This window comes from Gossypium arboreum, chromosome 5 (genome assembly GCF_025698485.1).
Source record: "Gossypium arboreum isolate Shixiya-1 chromosome 5, ASM2569848v2, whole genome shotgun sequence".
Taxonomy (NCBI): Eukaryota; Viridiplantae; Streptophyta; class Magnoliopsida; order Malvales; family Malvaceae; genus Gossypium; species Gossypium arboreum.
The window spans coordinates 69,618,762-69,639,619 of NC_069074.1; the positions used below are offsets into that span (position 1 = coordinate 69,618,762).

At 38.5% G+C, this 20,858-nt stretch overlaps 1 protein-coding gene across 1 annotated transcript; it reads left to right on the forward strand.

Moving 5' to 3' along the window:
- Positions 1-1,903: 1,903 nt before the first annotated feature.
- Positions 1,904-3,259, forward strand: LOC108477815 (uncharacterized). The gene has a single exon (XM_017780302.1). The coding sequence runs from the start codon at positions 1,904-1,906 to the stop codon at positions 3,257-3,259; it is 1,356 nt and encodes a 451-aa protein (XP_017635791.1).
- The last annotated feature ends 17,599 nt before the right edge of the window (positions 3,260-20,858 follow it).

The window sequence follows — 20,858 nt, forward strand, 5'->3', positions numbered from 1 at the left end:
AGCTTCACCATGTGCAAGACCAAGTCAGAAACAGAGATTATCTTATGGGGGAGGCCATAACCCAGATTCGGGAGGTAGCCGACTACTTGCAGACTTTAGCAGTTCAGGCGGACACACTGAGCATGAAATATGAGTTGAAGTCGGATCGCGGACAATAGCTAGCCTCGTTGCTTAAAAAGATTAAGACTTTAAGTGTTAGAGCGAAATTTTATTTGTAACTCGACTTTATGTAAAAGATTTTATTTTCAAGTGAAACTTTCTAAGGGCAATTGAATCAAAAAATTGATGCCTCCTTTGCATTCATGCATTTGCATTTGCATCATATCATTATGCATTAAAGGCCATAAGAGTTTTCTAATTAATTAATTAAAAATTATTTTAGTAACCTGGAAACCAACGAAAACCAACCAACCACACACACCCCTACGGTACAAGAAAAAAATCAATGGATAAGAGACTCGAGAAATTGGAGCAGATGCAAAAAGAAATACAAGAACAAATGCAGTCTCAGATGCAAGAGCAACTAGCCAAGATTCAGCGAGAGATGAAAGAGCAAATGATGGAGTCCCAGAGGGAAATGATGAGTCAGTTATCCCAGCTGCTGTTGGGAGGAACGGATAAGGGAAAGGGCCCTATGGATAAAGTTGAAGAAACTAACGAGGATCCTCAATACCCGCTGGCTTTACTCCAACGCATGTACCGATGAAGCCCGAGATTAATTTACCGAAACCATCTGTCACGATGATGCCCCAGCAGGTTCAGGCCAGAGCTTTGGTACCGATAAATTTCCAAACCGGCTTAGGCTCTAACTTTGTCAACAACCTGAACTATCCGCCCGTTCTCGACTTGGATGAAATTGCCGAAGAGGAAAAGGCAAGGATGGATTCACAAAAACAATTGGAAGAACGATGCAGATGGCTTGAGGAAAAATTCAAAGCCATGGAAAGCGCAGATCATCATCAAGGGATTAATGCCAAGGACTTGAGTTTGGTCCCAGATTTAGTCCTTCCCCCCAAATTCAAAATGCCCGAATTTGAGAAATACAATGGAATGAGCTGCCCTGAAGCCCACATCACTATGTTCTACAGGCGAATGATGGGATATGTTAACAATAATCAGTTATTAATCCATTGCTTTCAAGATAGTCTGGTCGGGGCAGCGTCTAAGTGGTACAACCAATTAAGTCGCTCTAAGATTAACTCGTGGAAGGACCTGGCCTAGGCCTTTATGAAGCAATACAATCACGTGACAAACATGACCCCTGATAGAATCACTCTCCAGAATATGGAGAAGAAATCGAATGAAAGCTTCAGGCAGTACGCACAAAGATGGAGGGAGGTGGCCATACAAGTTCAGCCACCACTTCTAGAAAAGGAGACAACGATGCTCTTTATTAATACCTTGAAGGCTCCTTTTATCACTCATATGTTGGGAAGCGCCACCAAGAGCTTCTCTGATATAGTAATGATAGGAGAAATGATCGAAAATGCTGTAAGGAGTGGCAAGATAGAAGCCGGAGAAAGTACCAGAAAGTCGGTCCCGAGGAAAAGAGACAATGAAGTGAACAACACGAGCACATCTAGAAAAGGTCAGCCTAAGTCATTCACTGTAAATCAACCCAAGGCGGTGACCACCAATCAACAAAGCTCTGTAAGACAAGAATCCAACGCGAGGGAGAACACAGAAAGACCACAATTCACCCCTATACCCATGATGTATAGGGAGTTGTACCAGAACCTATTCAACGCTCATGTGGTCTCCCCCTTTCTACCTGAAACCACTGCAGCCCCCGTATCCCAAATGGTATGACGTGAATGCCCAATGTGAGTACCATGCAGGAATCACTGGGCACTCTATCGAAAACTGCGCAGCGTTTAAAAAATTAGTTGAAAGACTCATTAAGATGGGGATCGTGAGATTTGACGACCCAGCCACATCCAATATAGCGGGAAACCCGCTCTCCAATCATACCAACCAAGGAGTGAATGGGATATGCGAAGGCTTGAACAAGAAGACCAAGTATGAGGTTGCAGAAGTCAAGACTCCGTTGAGGCGAGTATGGATGGACATGGTCAAGAGAGGATTGATCGCGTTGGATTCGAGGGAAGAACCTGAAGAAGAGAGAAACTACTGTGAGTTTCACGACGAGGTGGGGCATGAAATCCAAGATTGCGTGGAGTTCAAGGCCCTAATACAAAACATGATGAACAATAAAGAAATGGAATTTTATAAAGTAGCCAAAAACCCCGTAGTGAGAGATATATGCGCATCAGATGGAGAACCGACGGCACAAAACCGAACACCTAACTATCCTGTGGTGATCATTTCGAGACCCAAAAATAATAAAGCTGGAGTACAAATTCCACCGAGGGTCATAATCCAAAGACCTGCAGTCTGCCCTTACAAAGACAACAAAAAGGTTCCATGGAATTATGATTGCAGTGTGATGACACTGGGAAAGGAGAGCCTGATTGACGCTTCAAGAGGGGATCAGGACAAGGGATCCTATACACGTAGTGGGAGACGTTACGATACGGCGAATGAGGAGGCACAACCCACAAAAGGAAAAGCCCAGATGGTTGAGGAAATGAAAGGAAAAGCAACCAAACCTGTTAACGAGCCAGTTAACGAAGAGGAGGCCAAGGAGTTTTTAAAATTCCTAAAGCATAGCGAATACAGTGTAGTGGAACAGCTACGTAAACAACCAGCCCGCATTTCAGTGCTGGCCTTGCTTTTGAGCTCGAAAGTCCATCGCAGCGCGCTAATGAAGGTCTTGAATGAAATATATGTTCCCAATGATATATCCGTTAACAAGTTGGACCGCTTGGTTAACAACATCAGTGCTGATAACTATATCTTCTTTAATGACGATGAGATACCACCCGGGGGCATGGGGTCGACTAAAGCTTTGCATATCACCACACGCTGTAAAGGGTATATGCTGCCAAGCGTACTAATTGACAATGGATCCGCCCTGAACGTCCTGCCATTGACTACGCTGAACAGATTACCTATAGACAGCTCTCACATGAAGGAGTGCCAGAACATCGTAAAGGCATTCGATGGCACGGAGAGAAAGGTGATGGGCAGAATCAAGGTACCCCTTCAGATTGGGCCAAACACATATGAGGTGGATTTCCTTGTAATGGACATCAAGCGCTCATATAATTGCTTATTGGGAAGGCCCTGTATACATTCAGCTGGGGCAGTGCCTTCTTCGTTGCATAAAAAATTGAAGCTGGTGTCGGAGGAAGGTTGATAACGGTTAAGGCTGAAGAAGATATTATTGCAACTGTGAGCAATAATGCACCCTATTTGGAGACAGATGACGAAGCAATCGAATGCTCATTTTGATCTTTGGAATTTGTTAACGTGACGTTCATCGCCGAGGGAAGCAAAATTCTGGTGCCGAAATTGTCCAAAACCACGAGGATGAGCCTCCAGCTGACATTTGGAAAAGGGGCCCTACCCGGAAAAGGACTTGGGAGACATCTACAAGGAAGAACTGAAACTCCAATACTGAAAGACAAGAGAGACTGCTTCGGCTTAGGATTTAAGCCGGATGCGAAACAAAGGAGAAGGGAGCTGGAAAAGAAGCAGGAAAGAAGAAGAGCTAGATTAACGGGGAAGGAACTCAAGTGGGAACCAATGATATTCCCCCATATATCGAAAACATTTGTGTCTGGGGGAATCATCCATCCCGAAAGAGACACATCAATGATGGGAGCTATAGAAAAAAGCCTGAAAAGTTTAGACATCAACGTCATGTACGAAGAGGAGACTGAAAGAGAAAGTTTATCGGACATTGGCCCTTACACACCTGGAAGTGTTCTGGACAACTGGACTGCGGAAGAGATCCCTGTAGTTTTTAGAACGAATACAGAGTAATGTCCAAAACACACTTATTGCTCTAGGCCTAGGAGTGATAAGAATCTTTTGTGAAATAGGCTGATGTTTAAAAATGATTTTTCAATAAAATGCACGGTTATTATCATTTTTGAGCAGATGTTATCTCGTCCTTTCAATTTCATTCATAACCATACAAATGATTACTTTCAAATTCTTTTATTCTTGAAACATTCTTTTAAATACTCTTTCATTCGTCATTCATAATCATATCACGCAAATAAACGTTTCGAATTCTTTTGATTCTTTGTATCTGCCTTCGTCCTCATAACAGGTCCCCAGATATTAATGATACGAGTGACACTGCTAGTGACTCAGAATTTCCTTTTGAGCAAGATGTGTGTGTGGATGATTCTCAGGATTTTGAAGATGACCAAGGCTGTAACCTATCTCCTGATTTGCTGAGGATGGTAGAACAAGACGAGAAACAAATCCTACCTCACAAAGAATTAGTTGAAATTGTGAGCTTAGGAAAAGGACAAGAGGTGAAGATTGGAATATGTATCACTACGGAGATGAAGTGAGACCCCATTGAATTACTTCAAGAATTCAAAGATGTCTTCGCATGGTCATACCAAGATATGCCCGGGTTGGAAACTGACATCGTGGTGCATCGACTCCCCATAAAAAAATAGTACAAGCCAGTTCAGCAAAAACTCCGAAGAATGAGGCCCGATATCTTGCTAAAAATAAAGGAAGAGATCCGAAAGCAGTTTGACGCTGGATTTCTGAAGGTGGTAAAATACTCAGATTGGGTAGCCAACATCGTCCCTGTCCCTAAGAAAGATGGAAAAGTGCGAATATGTGTGGACTACAGAGATTTGAATAAAGTCAGCCCAAAAGACAATTTCCCACTACCTCATATCGACACCCTAGTGGACAATACGGCGGGACATTCACTGTTTTCGTTCATGGATGGTTTCTCAGGATACAACCAGATCAAGATGCATCCTGAAGATGTGGAGAAAACCACGTTTGTAACCATGTGGGGCACGTTCTGTTACAAAGTGATGCCGTTTGGACTGAAGAATGCGTGGGCAACTTATCAAAGAGCCATGGTAACCCCTTTTCACGACATGATGCATAAAGAAATCGAGGTCTATGTTAATGACATGATAGCTAAGTCCCGAACAGAGAATGAGCATATACAAGTCCTGAGAAAACTATTCTTAAGGTTGAGGAAGTTCCAGCTAAAACTCAACCCAGCCAAATGTACCTTCGGAGCTAAGTCTGGAAAGTTGCTCGGATTCGTGGTCAGTGAGAAAGGGATGGAGATTGATCTAGACAAAGTTAAAGCTATACAAGAGTTATCCCTGCCGCGCACTGAGAAAGAAGTTCGAGGCTTTCTAGGAAGATTAAATTACATTGCTCGGTTCATTTCACAACTGACCGAGAAATGTGACCCTGTCTTTCGCCTCCTCAAGAAACGTAACCCAGGTGAATGGGATCAAGAATGCCAAAGGGCTTTCGACAAGGTCAAACAGTACTTATCCAACGCCCCGGTGCTAATGCCACCTAATCCAGATAAGCCGTTGATACTGTACTTGGCAGTATTTGAGAGTTCCATGGGGTGCGTATTGGGTCAGCATGACGAGTTGGGAAGGAAAAAAAAAACCATTTATTATCTTAGTAAAAAGTTCACAGAATGTGAGACAAGGTACCTGCTGATAGAGAAGTTGTATTATGCCCTAATTTGGACAACCCGAAGGCTGAAGCAGTATATGTTGTATCACACCACTTGGCTCATATCAAAATTGGACCCTTTAAAGTACATGATGAAGTCAACAGCCTTGAATGGAAGGATGGCCCGATGGCAGATTCTGCTTTCTAAATTCGACATAGTCTATGTAAACCAGAAAGCAGTAAAAGGAAGTGCAATAGCAGATTTTCTGGCCAGTAGAGCTTTGGAAGACTATGAGCCTCTGAACTTCGACTTTCCGAATGAAGACCTAATGTGTATTGCTACGGCTGAAGAAGGTGCTCTGGAAGAACTTCCTTGGAAAGTGAACTTCGATGGGGCATCAAATGCTGTGGGCAATAGAATCGGGGCCGTCTTGGTATCCCCAAACGGAGATCATTATCCATTAACTAGTAAATTGGATTTTGATTGTACAAACAATATGGTGGAATATGAAGCGTGCATCATGGGTATCCGCGCAGCCATAGAATGCAAGATTAGAGTGCTAGAGGTGTATGGGGATTCTGCGCTGGTGATTTATCAACTCAAGGGAGAATGGGAAACCAGGGACCCCAAGTTGATCGACTATCGAAAACTGGTCCTTGAATTGGTTAAAGAGTTTGATGACATCACCTTCCACTACCTTCCACGAGACGAAAATTAGATGGCTGATGCTTTGGCTACTTTAGCCTCCATGATCAAGGTAAACAAACAAGAAGATGTCAAACCCATCCGGATGAGCATTTATGAAATTCCGGCTCACTATTACAATATTGAAGAAGTTGAAGAAAGAGATGATCACCCTTGGTATCACGATATATTGCAATACGTGAAGAATCGTGCATACCTGGACCAGGCGAGCGAGAATGACAAAAGAACGCTAAGAAGACTGGCCATCGACTATGTCTTAGATGGGGATATATTATACAAAAGAAGAAAGGATCAAGTGCTACTAAGATGTGTAGATGCTGTAGAGGCTAAGAAAATCTTGGAAGAAGTCCACGAAGGCGTCTGTGGGACACATGATAACGGCTTTACAATGGCCAGGCAAATTATGAGATTCGGGTACTATTGGTCCACCATGGAAGGAGACTATATCAATTACGCTAAGAGATGTCATAAGTGCCAAATCTACAGAGACAAAATTCATGTGCCTCCTTCACCGCTGCATGTCATGGTTTCTCCATGGCCATTCTCTATGTGAGGCATGGATGTGATTGGACCGATATCGTCGAAAGCTTCTAATGGGCATCGGTTCATCTTCGTGGATATCGACTACTTCACCAAGTGGGTAGAAGCCGCTTTGTATGCTAGTGTGACCAAGTCGGCAGTGAGCAAGTTTCTGAAAAAGGAGATTATATGTCGATATGGAATGCCGGAGAGGATTATATCTGACAATGCATTAAACTTGAACAATAGTATGATAGTAGAAGTCTGCAGTCAATTCAAGATCAAACATTACAACTCGTCGCCGTATCGCCCGAAGATGAATGGGGCAGTGGAAGCGGCCAATAAAAATATTAAGAAGATTGTGGGGAAGATGACCAAAACCTACAGATACTGGCATGAGAAGTTACCATTTGCCCTTTTCGCTTATCGAACGTCAGTCAGAACTTCAACCGGGGCAACCCATTTCTCCCTGGTCTACGGAATGGAAGCAGTGTTACCAATCGAAGTCGAGATCCCGTCTCTTCGAGTGTTGTCGGAGTTAAAGTTAGAAGAAGCCGAGTGGATCCAATCTCGATATGATCAATTGAACCTAATTGAGGAAAAGAGGTTAAGAGCTATTCGTCATGGTCAGATGTACCAAAAGCGAATGATGCGGGCTTATGACAAAAAGGTTCGCCCTAGAGAATTCCACGAAGGAGACTTGGTTTTGAAAAAGATCCTTCCCATACAGAAGGACTTTCGAGGGAAATGGATGCCTAATTGGGAAGGGCCTTACGTGGTGAAGAAAGCTTTCTCTAGAGGAGCATTGATTCTAGCCGAGATGGACAGTAGAAATTTGCCCAATCCTGTAAACTCAGATTCGGTCAAGAAGTATTTTACGAAGAAAGAGAGGCGGAGTGAAAACATGAAGGCGCTCTGAAATCTAAAAAAAAAAAAAAGAAGGAGAGGCCAAGGTGAAAACTCGCAAAGGGCACTTTGGAACCAAAGGGGTTTTTGAGTTGAAAACCCGAAAACGGGCAGCTCAAATTTTGAATATGGGGCATATGGTAGTCTTGTCCTTCCAAAATCAACAAGACAGAAGAACAGTACACCTTGGAGCATCAACAAAATGCGCAGGATCTCTTGAATATACATTTGGTTCAAAGGAACCTCTAAGAAATTAGAATAGTGAAACTCGTGCTGCGATATCTAGGGCATCTTTTTCTCATTTTTCACACCTTACCAGACTCGTTATCCTATGTATTCACATCAAACTTTGCTTAATAAAATGCCATTTGTCCATTATGATAATCATTTTCGAGCATTTTGTTGAAATCGAAATTTTTGAACATGTAATATCTACACACAAGATGTTATGCATATTACTCTAGAAAAGTCTCTAAATAGTACAAAAACCTGAAACAGGGCCACTAGTCAGGACTAACCGGGCTCAAAGTTGGAAAATATTGGAAAAAGAGAAATCCAAATTAGGAGTATTCCTTCAAATTTTCTGTCAGAGATAACGGCTAAGTAAGAAGACGCGATAGCACATCAATGATGGAACCCGGACGAGTTATGAGCAATGATGCCTTAAGTTTTTAAAAAAAAGAAATCACTCTCATAACGTTTCTACATTCATAATCATTCATTTAGTTAGGAACACTTGATTCATCTCGATCATAGCATCCTAGTTATTTGACATACACAGATACAGGAAATCCATTTTACACGTCATGTCTTTGCAAGACTGTATGGCGACACTAGTGAATTCTGTAGATTTGGCGTCTCTGTATTGGCAGAGAGCAGATCAAAGACAGCAGATTTGGTGTCTCTGTATTGGCGGAGAGCAGATCAAAGATAGCAGATTTGGCATCTCTGTATTGGCAGAGAGCAGATCGAGGATAGCAGATTTGGCGTCTCTGTATTGGCAGAGAGTAGATCAAAGATAGCAGATCTGGCATCTCTGTATTGACGGAGAGCAGATCGAGGATAGCAGATTTGGCGTCTCTGTATTGGCGGAGAACAGATCAAAGATAGCAGATCTGGCATCTTTATATTGACGGAGAGCAGATCAAAGATAGCAGATCTGGCATCTCTGTATTGGCGGAGAGCAGATTGAAGACGACAGATTTGGCATCTCTGTATTAGCGGAGAGCAGATCGAAGACGACAGATTTGGCATCTCTGTATTGACAGAGAGCAGATCGAAAATAACAGATTGGTGTTCCCGAGTTTTCGAGAAGCAAGTTGAGGATAGCCAATTTGACACTCCTGAAGACATCAGAATACGTTTGGGGAAGATGAGGATCAAGATTTTGAGACTAAGCCAGACCGGGCAAATTTGGTCCTTTTTATAGTCTTTGCTCTATGTTCGTTACACGACAATGAGCAAAGAGGGGCAGCTGTAAATGGGCAAATTTGCCCGGGCCCACTAGAAACCCAAATATACAATAATAAATAAATAAATAAACCACAGCCCGTTAAAATGTCCCTTTTTTTTATTTTACAGTCCCTCAGTTCAATTATATGGCCCAAAATCAACACCCTACAGCCCAATACCAATTACAAGTCCCTTAGGCCCAATATCTAAAATGAACCCCATGTCAACAAACCTTAGGCCAAGGGTTCCCTTGCACCGTAGCCTTCACTAGCAGCCTGGCCACTCCAAGCCTCCGTACACCCTCGTACACCACGCCCGCACCCTCGTACACTTGCCAACAGCGCCCGTACCTGCAAAAGAACACAAAACCACGACAGCAAATAGGAAAAGGGGATTTTTGTATTTGTATTTTTATTTTCTATTTTGTTTCGGCTATAAAGCTCGAGTCATTGTCCATTGTAATTTTTTATAGGCAAAAATACGCAACAAAAACACGAAAATAGAGATCGAATACAGTGAAGTTGAATATTCTTCAAAAGGTGGTTCCTTTTTTATTTTTCTTTTTATTTTGAAATCAACAATAAAAGAAACAGAAAGGGAAAACGAAGGGGTTTACCTCACTGTTAAGCCATCGATCCTCCCCGCTTCGTCGAAATCGAAGTTAAAGGGAGAGGATTTTGAGGCCAAAGAACGACTTGTCGAGGCCAGAAGCACGAAACGCCTTCTCGATGGCGGTTTGGGTGTTCGAAAGGGGGCTTTAGGTTTCGGCCAGATGAAGAGGGCAGCAAAGAAAGGAAGGAGGAGAATAGGGTTTTGAAATGGCTGAATAGCCAAATTCGGGGCCTTTAAAGGTCTGAATACGGTGCCGTTTCAAGCCTGTAACCAATGGCATTGAAACGGTGTCGTATCTACCCTCCGACCCGACCCGATCCGGTGTGATCCCCGATGACCCGCGTGTTTTTACGGTGAGGGATTATTTACAATATTAGTCCCTCCCTTTCGCGCCATGTGCAAATCTGTTTATATTCACATTCCTTTTTCTTAAATTTCCCCTACAATTTGTGCGCACTTGCATTGCGGTCCGAGCTTCAACGCCGCATTTTGGGAGCCTGGAATATTTCCAGATTAAGCCCCTACGCATTGGCGCGCATCGCGCAGTGGTCCCTTCTTTCATTTTTTTGTTTTCAAATTTTCCCCTTTATTTTGGATCATTTTTTATTAAGTCCTTTTAGTGTATAACCCTCTGTATTTTTAATTCATTATATTCTAATATCTTTTCCTTTTTTAATGACTTTAGATGATTGTTTTTTTTATTCTCGTAAATTCATTTCTGTAGCATTAACATTACACTTTGAATACTTCAAATGTTCATCTCATTCGCATTATTATACATGTATGAATTTTATAGCAAGGTTAATATATTTGCGTGTGTATATTAGTTCTTGATCTTATTCATGAATTTTCGTATATTTTTATTATCCCAACTTGCTTTGTACATATATCTTGTGTAAAGTTTAAATTTTTGTTATACTTATTTATATTAGTACACATATTCTATATACATATTGATATTATTACTTTAATTGGTCTTCCTACTTACAACATTTTTTGTCATATGAGTCATCAAGTATTTTCTTTGTGTATGTATATGGAAGAATTTTAGACACTTCATTTTCCTTGTAGTCATAAAATCATTATTTTTGGGTGTTCCTTTGTATTAAACTATTTTGTGTTTCATATAGTCCCTTATTTAAACGTTTTGGTATAAACGCATGTATATACTTTTTAGTTTAAGTTAAAGTTTTATTAATCTAATGATTATTTTCAAAGCAATCTATATGTACATATGTTTTATAAATGTACTTTACGTATTATATGTTGTCATATGTCTTCGTTATTCCTTTTCATATTAGACATATTATTTAAAATCGTCACGTAGTTTGTCAACTTTAAAATATGTTTGTGTTTAAAATTTTTTTTTTTACTTGCAATTGGATTCAAATTTTCACTCTTTAATATCCATTTCAAAATATATATATCCCTATTCTTTTAAAGCTTGTCAACCTATATAAACATCTCTAGCTTATCGATCTTACACCATTTTAATGTCTACATTTCATTTGCTTCACACATATCTTGTTGTTTCCTTTATATCTTACGGCATGAACATATATAATCATTGCATGCTATTCATCTTAATGATTTGTTAATTGCTCTTCGTATGTGATTGAGATTTGATTATGATCTTTAGATTAATTATATTTAAGTGCATGTTCAGCTAGTCGATTAATATTATTATTCATCAAGCATCGTACCCTCGTATGCGCCTACTATCCCATCTCATCGTTTTCATTTGGTTTTTCGAAATGTGGTTTTATAAAATCCAATTTCTACGATTAATGTCATCTTATTTCAAATCGAATTAATATGTTTTTAAGTATTCATCCAAAAATTCTTCAAAACGAAGACGAAATTTGATGTTCGGCGATTCGCAGAATCGTGCCCTAACGTGTTGGGTTGCAATTTCGTATTTGCTCAAAATAATCGAATTTCCCTTCGAAATTTCTTTCATATCTTTTAAAATCCCTTAAATGAAGATGATATTTGATGTTTGGCAATTCGCGGAATTGTGCCTTAACATGTTGGGTTGTAATTTTGCATTTGTTCAAAATAATCAAATATCATTTTAAAATTTTGCTCGTGCCTTTTAAAATCTCTAAAACGAAGGCGATATGTGATATTTGGCAGTTCGCGGGATCGTGCCCTAACATGTTGGGTAGCAATTTCCCGATTGTTTAAAATAATTAAATACCCCTTCAAAATTTCACTCGGCTCTTCTAAAAATCCTTTAAAACGAAGGCAATACTCGGTGTTTGACGATTTGGGAATCATGCCCTATCGTGCTGGGTTGTGATTTCTCGTTTAGGTAAAACAATCGAATATTCCTTGAGGTTTTCACTCACTTTTAGAAAACATTCTTTAAAACGAAGATGATGTTCAATGTTTGGCGATTTGAGAATCGTGCCTTATCGTGCTGGGTTATGCTTTTTCATTTGTCCAAAATAATCGAATATCTCCTCGGAATTTCACACGTATTTTATAAGGTAAGGCAATGGTCAATGTTTGGAAATTCGAGGGATCGTACCCTACTGTGTTGGGTTTCGATTTTTTGTTGGACTAAATAGTTGAGCATCCTTTTGTGATTTTCAAATAATAAAATCTTTCGGATGCAGAAACAAGAAGATTTTTAGCAACCAACTCGGGTTATTCAAATGTTGTTAACAAGAACCACATTTCAAAAACATTTTTAATTTTAGACATAAGAACAGTAGTTAATCGATTTGGTACCAATTTTTGGCGTAATGAGGGTGCTAACCCTTCCTCATACGTAACCGACTCCCGAGCCCATTTTCTCACACTTTCGTAGACTATAATTGGTGTTTTAGTAAACTGAAAATGTTTTATTAAAATAACCAAATTATTAGGTGACCCGATCACACCAAAACAAAAGGATCGGTGGCGACTCCATGTTTCTGTTTATCAAAGTCGATTCCCATTTCATTTAAACTTAAAATTTTTAAAGCGAGGGATGGTTTCGACACTTAGTTGTTAGGAGAATGGAATTTCTGACATTTGAGAAAGTTAAGTTGTGGAAACGATGAAGCTTCAGGTGAGTTTCTAAAACTCCAACCATGGATGTTATGATTTATGTTGTCTGAGTATTCCATGTTTGCATAAGCATGAAATTTTCGTAGATACATGTCAATAAGCATAAAATGGTCATTGTATGGCATGTGCATGCTTTGCATGTTGGGAAAAACCTTGATAGGGTAGCTGAAGTTAGAAAGGCAAATAGGGAGTGGCCCTAATAGTTACCACCATGGGTGAAGCTCTAGGCCTTGCGAAGGGAACACTGCGGTGTTCAAGCATCAAGGTTAGGTGATGTAAAGGAGGTAATAGAAGGAGGATTTGGGAAATGAGAATTATGGAAAGGTATTTACCGTAATGGTGGTATCGATTGGTTTTTTAAGGTGATATCATGACGAAGGTATATGACATAAGACCATATATGAAAGATGCTATGGTAGTCTAGTATGAGGTGCGTAGCGTAAGACCATGGATGAAATATGCCATGGCAACATGATACAAGGTATAAGGTATATGGTATAAGACCATAGATGAAAGATGTTATGACATCCAGATATAATGAGTAAGACCATGAATGAAAGACTCCATGACATCATAGGATAGTATGCCATGATGGCAGAATGATGTAAGACCATGGATGAAAGACTTCATGGCATTCACGAAGATAGTTCACTGGGATAGTAAACATAGAACAGACAGTCTATTCAGACAATAAACACAGATAAAATTTGTTGGAATAGCAAACATGAGGTAAGTCCACTGGGACAAAGAAAATAAGGTAAGAAAGGTGCAATACCGCAGCTCGACTGCGACAATCTATAGAGTCCGCTAGGAAATAAGTGCGAAAATTTTTCTAGGACCTCAAATGATGGGTATACTACCGAAACGACAAGTATGAGGAATCGCATAGATGGAAGAGGAGTCAAAAGAAAGTGTAAGTAGTGGCAAATGAATCTTGTGGAATTCGCCAAAAAATTTGAAAGTGGTAAGGATAGATGTGAAAGCCAACAAGGCATGGGCGAAGACCCAATAAGAATTAGAGAAGGATAGGCCGTGCGAGAGATGGCCTATTTATGGAAATGTTTAAAAGGAAATTGTCTAAGGATCAGAAGAAAGGATTCACAATCAAAAGCCATTAGAAGTACTCTATGAAGTTGTATGCAAGAGGTAAATCCTGTAAGAGAATGGATAAGTGACCTCCTAGATAAGGAGTCTACCCAAGAGAAGTATGCCTGTTAAAACTATTCCTCTTTCAGGATAGTCCATTACGAGAACACGCTATGAAGTTAGCTCCATATGGAGAATTTATGTAAGAGGGAAGCAAACTCATGTAGTCTTATGAGCGATGGCCTATCAGGTCAGTAGGTTAGTTGCTATTCACATGGGACTGGTGAGGCCCCTAGTTAGTCTTATGCATAAGGCAGATAATGGGAAAGTAATCCAACTACATGTAACTCAGAATAAGGTGAAATCAGGGTAGGTTTACCAGGATGGCGAGGATCAATATGAATAAACCTAATTAATGGGATATTAATGAGTCCTCTAAGACTATGTTAGGAAAATAAAGGAGTCTACTAAGGATTGGACCGACTGATAAACTCCACTAAGGGAGATATGATCTAAGGATCCTTGGGCGAGGAGTTAGGAAAGCTACCATAGAGGTCATCGAAAACCTTGTATGTGAGGTGTATAAGAAGAAGGAAAGACGAGAAGTAAGGATAAGACTTGTTGATATGATAAGGTGTCTGGACTACTATCAAGTGGAGAGTTCGACCATATGAAGGTCTTATGGTGAGCCGAGTAGCTTGCAAGATCAGGTGGAGTTTGCAACCCTGATAAAGAAGACTCACTTTAAGCAGGCAGGTAGTTAATTTATGTTTAGTTTATTTTACATTTGTTACCCTCATACAATAGAGTTTAATTATGGGGCAGTAAAGGTTACAAAGATTTTTCTGATGTTTGTAGGATTTGCAAGGTTGATTGAGGACTTAGAGGAGGGACCAAGTCGGATAGTGTGGAGATTGGGGATCGCAAGCAATTAGAGTCATGCACACAAGAAGGGTGTACCATTGGAGGCTTTGTCTCTAGATCAATCATGGTATAACCAAACGATGTCCTTAGAAACTGGACTTAGAAATAGTTAACCTTAAGTTAAAAACTTTAGGGGTCTTATTGTAAACAAATAGTCTACTTAGGGACATAATACTTGAGAAAATTAAACTTTAGTTTAAGCTTAAAGCTATAAGGATTAATAATTTTCCCAATGTAGTCTATTTATTTCAGATATATATTTAGAAATTTTTGGTTAAGTACAACATGATCCATTTGTGATGCTCCATACTCAGATCATGTTGTCGAGTCAGGCATAGGTGTTACATGGTAAGTGGAATCAAACTTCTAATGGGTTATCAATCTCCAAATGTCATAAGCTATTGCGCAAAGGAGCCTCTGACCAAAGCACATTTTAGTAATCCAACTTGTTCACTTGTGGTCATTTGGCCCAACAGGTCTGGTCCATTGCTTGGAGAGATTAAAGACCCATCTACTTAGCCTGGTGAATATATAAACACTCAAATAATTTATATTTACCAAGGTAAATAGTTTGTAATCTTAGAGAATCTTGTAAACTCTTAAGAATCTCAACTTGTAAATTGCCTTTAATCTCAATTGTTGATGTATTTTAAACTAGACCATTAGATCATGGGGAGCTCAACTGTAAATAGAGCACTTACTTTTATTTGTAATCACTCAATTGTAATTCTTCAAAGCAATTTTGAAAGCATTTACTGAAACACTTGGCCTGCTTAGTTTTCTTATGGTTTTTTTGTTCGTTTGAAAGTTTGCTTTAATTTTATTTCAGTGTCTTAGAGGATTTCTGTTGTGAATTCTCTTCTTTTAAGAGTTAGGCTAACTTAGACAAATTTGAAGCTAAGTTTCTGCCTAAGGTCATGCGGCTTATAAGACTTAAGTTCTAGCCTCATGATAGTTGGTACTAGAGCTAATATTTGGTAATGCGTCGATTGAGATGATGAAAATAGTAGACGAGCAAATTGGAGAGGGCATGAAAGATTGCATATTGAGGGATATGTTTTTAGTTTTGGAAGGCAATGTTGCAAAACTCGAGGGCTCCATAGGTGATATGAAGGAGACCCTTGATGTGGAATAGGTGTTGGGTTCCATCGATGCTAACGTGGAAAGATGCACGGGGCTCTCAAGTCCATTGATGAGAAGTTGAGTAAGAGGAATGATACTTTCAAAGTTACGATCATGGCTTTAAAGAAGGATACTAAAGCCATGATGACAAGAATTGAGGAGTTCTAGGGAGAGCTTATTGTGTATAGTGTTGCTATAAGAAAAGGGATGTTGGCTTTGGTTTCTAAGCAGCATAAAATGGATGTTCCCAAACTGAAAGAGTTTAAGGGGACTAGGTTTGTGAGAGATGTGGCCAACTTTTTATATGGGATGGAATAGTACTTCCGTGCAATTGACATTAAGGATAATGCCACTAAGGTAGATACTGCTTCAATTTATTTTACTGATGTCACTTTTTTATAGTGGTGTCGTATGTCCACAGATGAGAGACAAGGTGGTACTGCTATTGGGACTTGGGTGGAGTTCCAAAATGAATTTAGGAAATAGTTTTACCTTAAGTATGCGAAGGAAGAAGCTCGGACTAAGTTGCATTGGCTTACACAACAAGGCACAGTTCGAGAGTCTGTCTAAGAGTTTATTGAGTTGTTACTCTAAATCTCTCATTTGAGTGAGAAAGAGATATTCTACTAGTTTAAAGATGTGCTGAAACATTGGACGAAGCAAGAGTTGCGTCGACTAGGGGTCAAAGAGCATGCCAAATCCATTGCTGAGGCAAAGTCCTTTTTTTGAGCTTAGTCCAAGGAAAGATAAGTTTGAGTCTTCTAAGCCTAAAGAGACGGGTAATGGTGGGGGAGACCATAAGGAAGAACAAGATACAAATGGCAACTGTGGCAATGGTTGTAACAACCCAATCCGACCATTTGACATGTGAACGATAATGTTACTAGAAAAAAAAATTCTTTCGTAATGACAAAAAAATTGTTTTTAATAGATAATTCAATCAAGACAATTTTAGTAAAATAGCCTTTAAATGTTATTTGGTGAAGCAGTATTTTTAAAACAAATCAAAATAAAATAAAAGTAAACACTCCAAAATGTCATTTGATGGATTGAAATATTTAAGACATAAATCAAAGGAAAAATAAAATTAAACCTTGATTCACATAACATAAAAGTTGGTAAATTGGTGAAGTGCCATCATTCCTTATATACAAACAGTTATAGAAAAGAAGCTCAAATTCACTTTTATAAAATTCAATTATAAGAGACTTAAATTGTAACAACCCGTTTTTAGAGATGTCAGAAATAGTGGTTTTCGGACCATAATTCCAACGAGTAAATTATTATTTTAATGTTTATGGGATTAAATTAAGGTCATATTAAAATTTTTTTAAGAAATTTTAAAGTTTACTTAGTTAATTAAGTAAAAAGGATTAAATAGTTAAAAGTGAAAAAGTTGAGTTCTATTAGCTAAAGAGGTTAAACGGCTTTGGAAATGAAAGTTAATGGACTTGAATGGTAATTATACCATATATGTTGACAGTGGATGTACATGGATAGGTTTTAATGTAATTATAATAGTTTTTAAAGGTTAAAATGGTAATTAAACTAATCAAACTTGAACTAAATGAAACAAAAATTGCTTCATCTTTCTCACTTAACATCACTACTGAAATTTGAAGAAGAAAACACCATTTTTAGGGTTTGAAAATTCGATCAAGCTTACTTCTTGCATGTAAGTATATTCAAGCCCCATTTTTAGTGATTTTTATATTTTTGAGTCCGTTTTAGTTTAATCTAGCTAGCCCGAAGGTTAATTTGCAAAATTGTTAAACATTGAGGGACCATGAATTATTTTAAATGATTTTTGGTGTTAATTGATAGATTATGAATCTTTGTTGAAAAAGAAACAAGTTTTGTTAAGTAATTTTTGATGAATTCTGGAAAGAGGGATTAGTTTGTTAAAGGTACAAATTCTAGAGTTTTATTGTTAAATGATGGTAAATATGGGTTGTTTCAAGGTCCTTTTCATATTTGATTAACATGGATTTAGATTAAAATGGTTAGATTTTAAGTTATAAGCTTAAGGACTAAATTGTGAAAAGTTAATATGTTAGGGGCAAATTGATAATTTTGCATAAATATAAAATGTGGATCAAATTGAATACTAAAAGTATTTAATTGATTGAAATTACTTATCTAGATCAAGATAAACCACGTTCGGACTTAGATCAAGGAAAAGCTAAAGCTTTGGATTAATTCGATCTAACTTCTATGCCCCTAGTCATCAAGGTAAGTTCATATGAACGATTATCGTGTTAATGTTATTTAAATTGAATGTTCACTATGTTATTTTTAATGTAAGTGGATTGATATATAAGCGTATCAATACTATGACGAATTGACGAATATTGAGCCCCTGTTGAACCTTAAAAATTTTGAAGATACGAATGACATTTCATTAGGGATTTCATGTTTCGGGTGTTGGTTTTGAATGTCCTACTGATGGCTAAGGTCCTGCATTTGTTGCAGATTCTCCACAGCTCGTCTGAGCAACATCGTGTAATTTACATTCCAACCCACAGCTTGTGTGAGCAGGCCCATTTCACAGCTCGTGTGAGCAATGATGTAAAGGAAATGTTACAATTATATGTAAAGGCACACTATGTGCGAGCTTTCCCAAGTTTTCGATGTAATTCCAGACGGTTCAACGGGTATGAAAAGGAAATGAAATGGTAAGTATTTAAAGGTAATTAAACATAATCTTATGGAAAGGATTTATGAATTAACTGATGTATTTTATATGGATTATTTTATGGATAAATTCATTTGGATCATGTACAAGTGTAATGACTTGTGAATTTGATGATATTGTATAGGCATATGCCAAGCTTATGGTTTTTGATTGATATTATACATATGTTTTATATTATGCAAATGAATTTGGTTTATACGAGCTTACTAAGTACTTGTTGCTTACATAGTTTTTTTCCTTTGTTTTATAGTTTGTCGGAATCTCGATTTGGTTGGAAGCTTGTCGGAGACCTATCACACTATCCAACAGTCAATTACGTAGTTTTTGAGCATTCTGGCTAAGGTTTATAATGGCATGTATAGGGTGATTTTTAATGGTGTTTTGATGAATGTGTTGATGTTTTCTGGCATGTATAAGCTTTTGAAAACTATGTTGGTTTGGAACACTTTGAGGCCTTACCAGATTATATCATTTTGGGTACTTTAATATGCTTGTTATTATGGTCCTTTTTAGTAAGTTGATGTTGTCTTGACAATGGCCTATTAAGGCATGTTTTAGTACCTATATGGAATAGGTTTGTATGCATGAAATGTAGTATATGGACATGTTTAGGTAAGTGAGGTTTGGATATGCCTTTAAATGGCATATCAATTAGGTGATTTAGGATGCTTGAAATGGTATGTTTATGCAAGTTTGAATGGTGTTTGAACCCCCTTGAATGTGTGCTTAAATGGTTTGAGAAGTTATGCATGAAATGGTTTTGAAATGGTTTGATTTTAGGTAAAATTTGGGTTTACACAGCTGGGGACTTAGGCGTGTGGCATAGCCATGTGAGGTACACGGCCTGGATACACGGTCGTGTGACATTTGAGGACTTCATAGGGTTTAAGTCAATGACTTACATGGCTAAGCACACGGCCTAACACACGGGTGTTACATGCCCATGTGCCATGGCTTAGCACAAGGGCATGTGACACGGCCGTGTGACCCTACTCAGTGAGCTACACGGGTGAGGACAACTGCTGAGACATGACCGTGTGTCCCTTGTTCAAACGTTACACTGCCTATGGTGATTCCACACGGCCGTGTGATCCCTGTTTTCAAATTTTGCAACCTTTTCCAAAATTTCCTAATTTATTTCAAATTAGTCTCGAATTGCCTAAAAGTTATTTTTAGGGCTTCGAAGGCTCAATTTAGGGGCAAAATGTTTATGTTTGATAAGTTTTGAATGTGATTTATTTAATTAATAATTTATTGATAAATGTTTTTTGATTTTATGGTAATGCTCCGTAACCCTAATCTGGCGACGAAAACGGGTTAGGGGTATTACATAAACCACAGGCCGCCTTGAATCAATATACATGTTATAACAGAATGATGGATGGGTCACAAAAGAGTCCGCTCGTTGGTTGAATCCCTCCAAAATTTCATTTTCAACAGATCTTGAAATGGTAAGGGAAACTAGGTAAGTTCATAACGAACTTAGTGAGTTCCAAGAATAGATAATACACTTTCCAACAAGATTTTCAAGAAATGAAATTAAGCTATGCTTTATCAACACTTAGTAATACCAACAATTTACACACAAATACAATGGTATAGTTGTGTACGATCCGTTGGAGGATTCATAACACCAAACAATAAGGGTTCGCTGGTAGATACTATTTGCTGCTAAAATGAAGTCACCAATAACTTAGATTTTCATTCGAATATTAGTTATGTCTAATCAGAAACACAGACTGTCACACCCCAACATGGGAGGATTCGAGAAAAAGGGCAAGTAGTCAGGCATGTTACCTGTTTTGGCGCACTATGGTAACATAGTCCACCATTTTCAAAACTTCTAGGTAACTGGTTTGGTGCATAAATTAACCGCCCATAGTGTAACACCCCTATACCCGGTTCGATCCAAGGAACCTAATATAGGAGTATTACATTTGGTGCCAAAGTGATTTTGGCTAATCACTAATATATTTAAACATTTAAACAAAATTTTAAGTTTTCATAAATTATATTTTTGTCCCTACTACTTCGAACACACTTGATCTTCCTAAGTACATGTCATTCTATTCAAAATTTTGAAACACACCCTCTTGGCATTAGGAGATGTGATGAGATGGATGCTCGCAACCTCAATTACAATTCTTCAAAATCACTGTACCTAATCTGTGCACGGAAAACAAAACCATACATTGAGTAAAACTCAATGGTATTTCTATAATTCGAATATTTAAAGACATGATAATATAA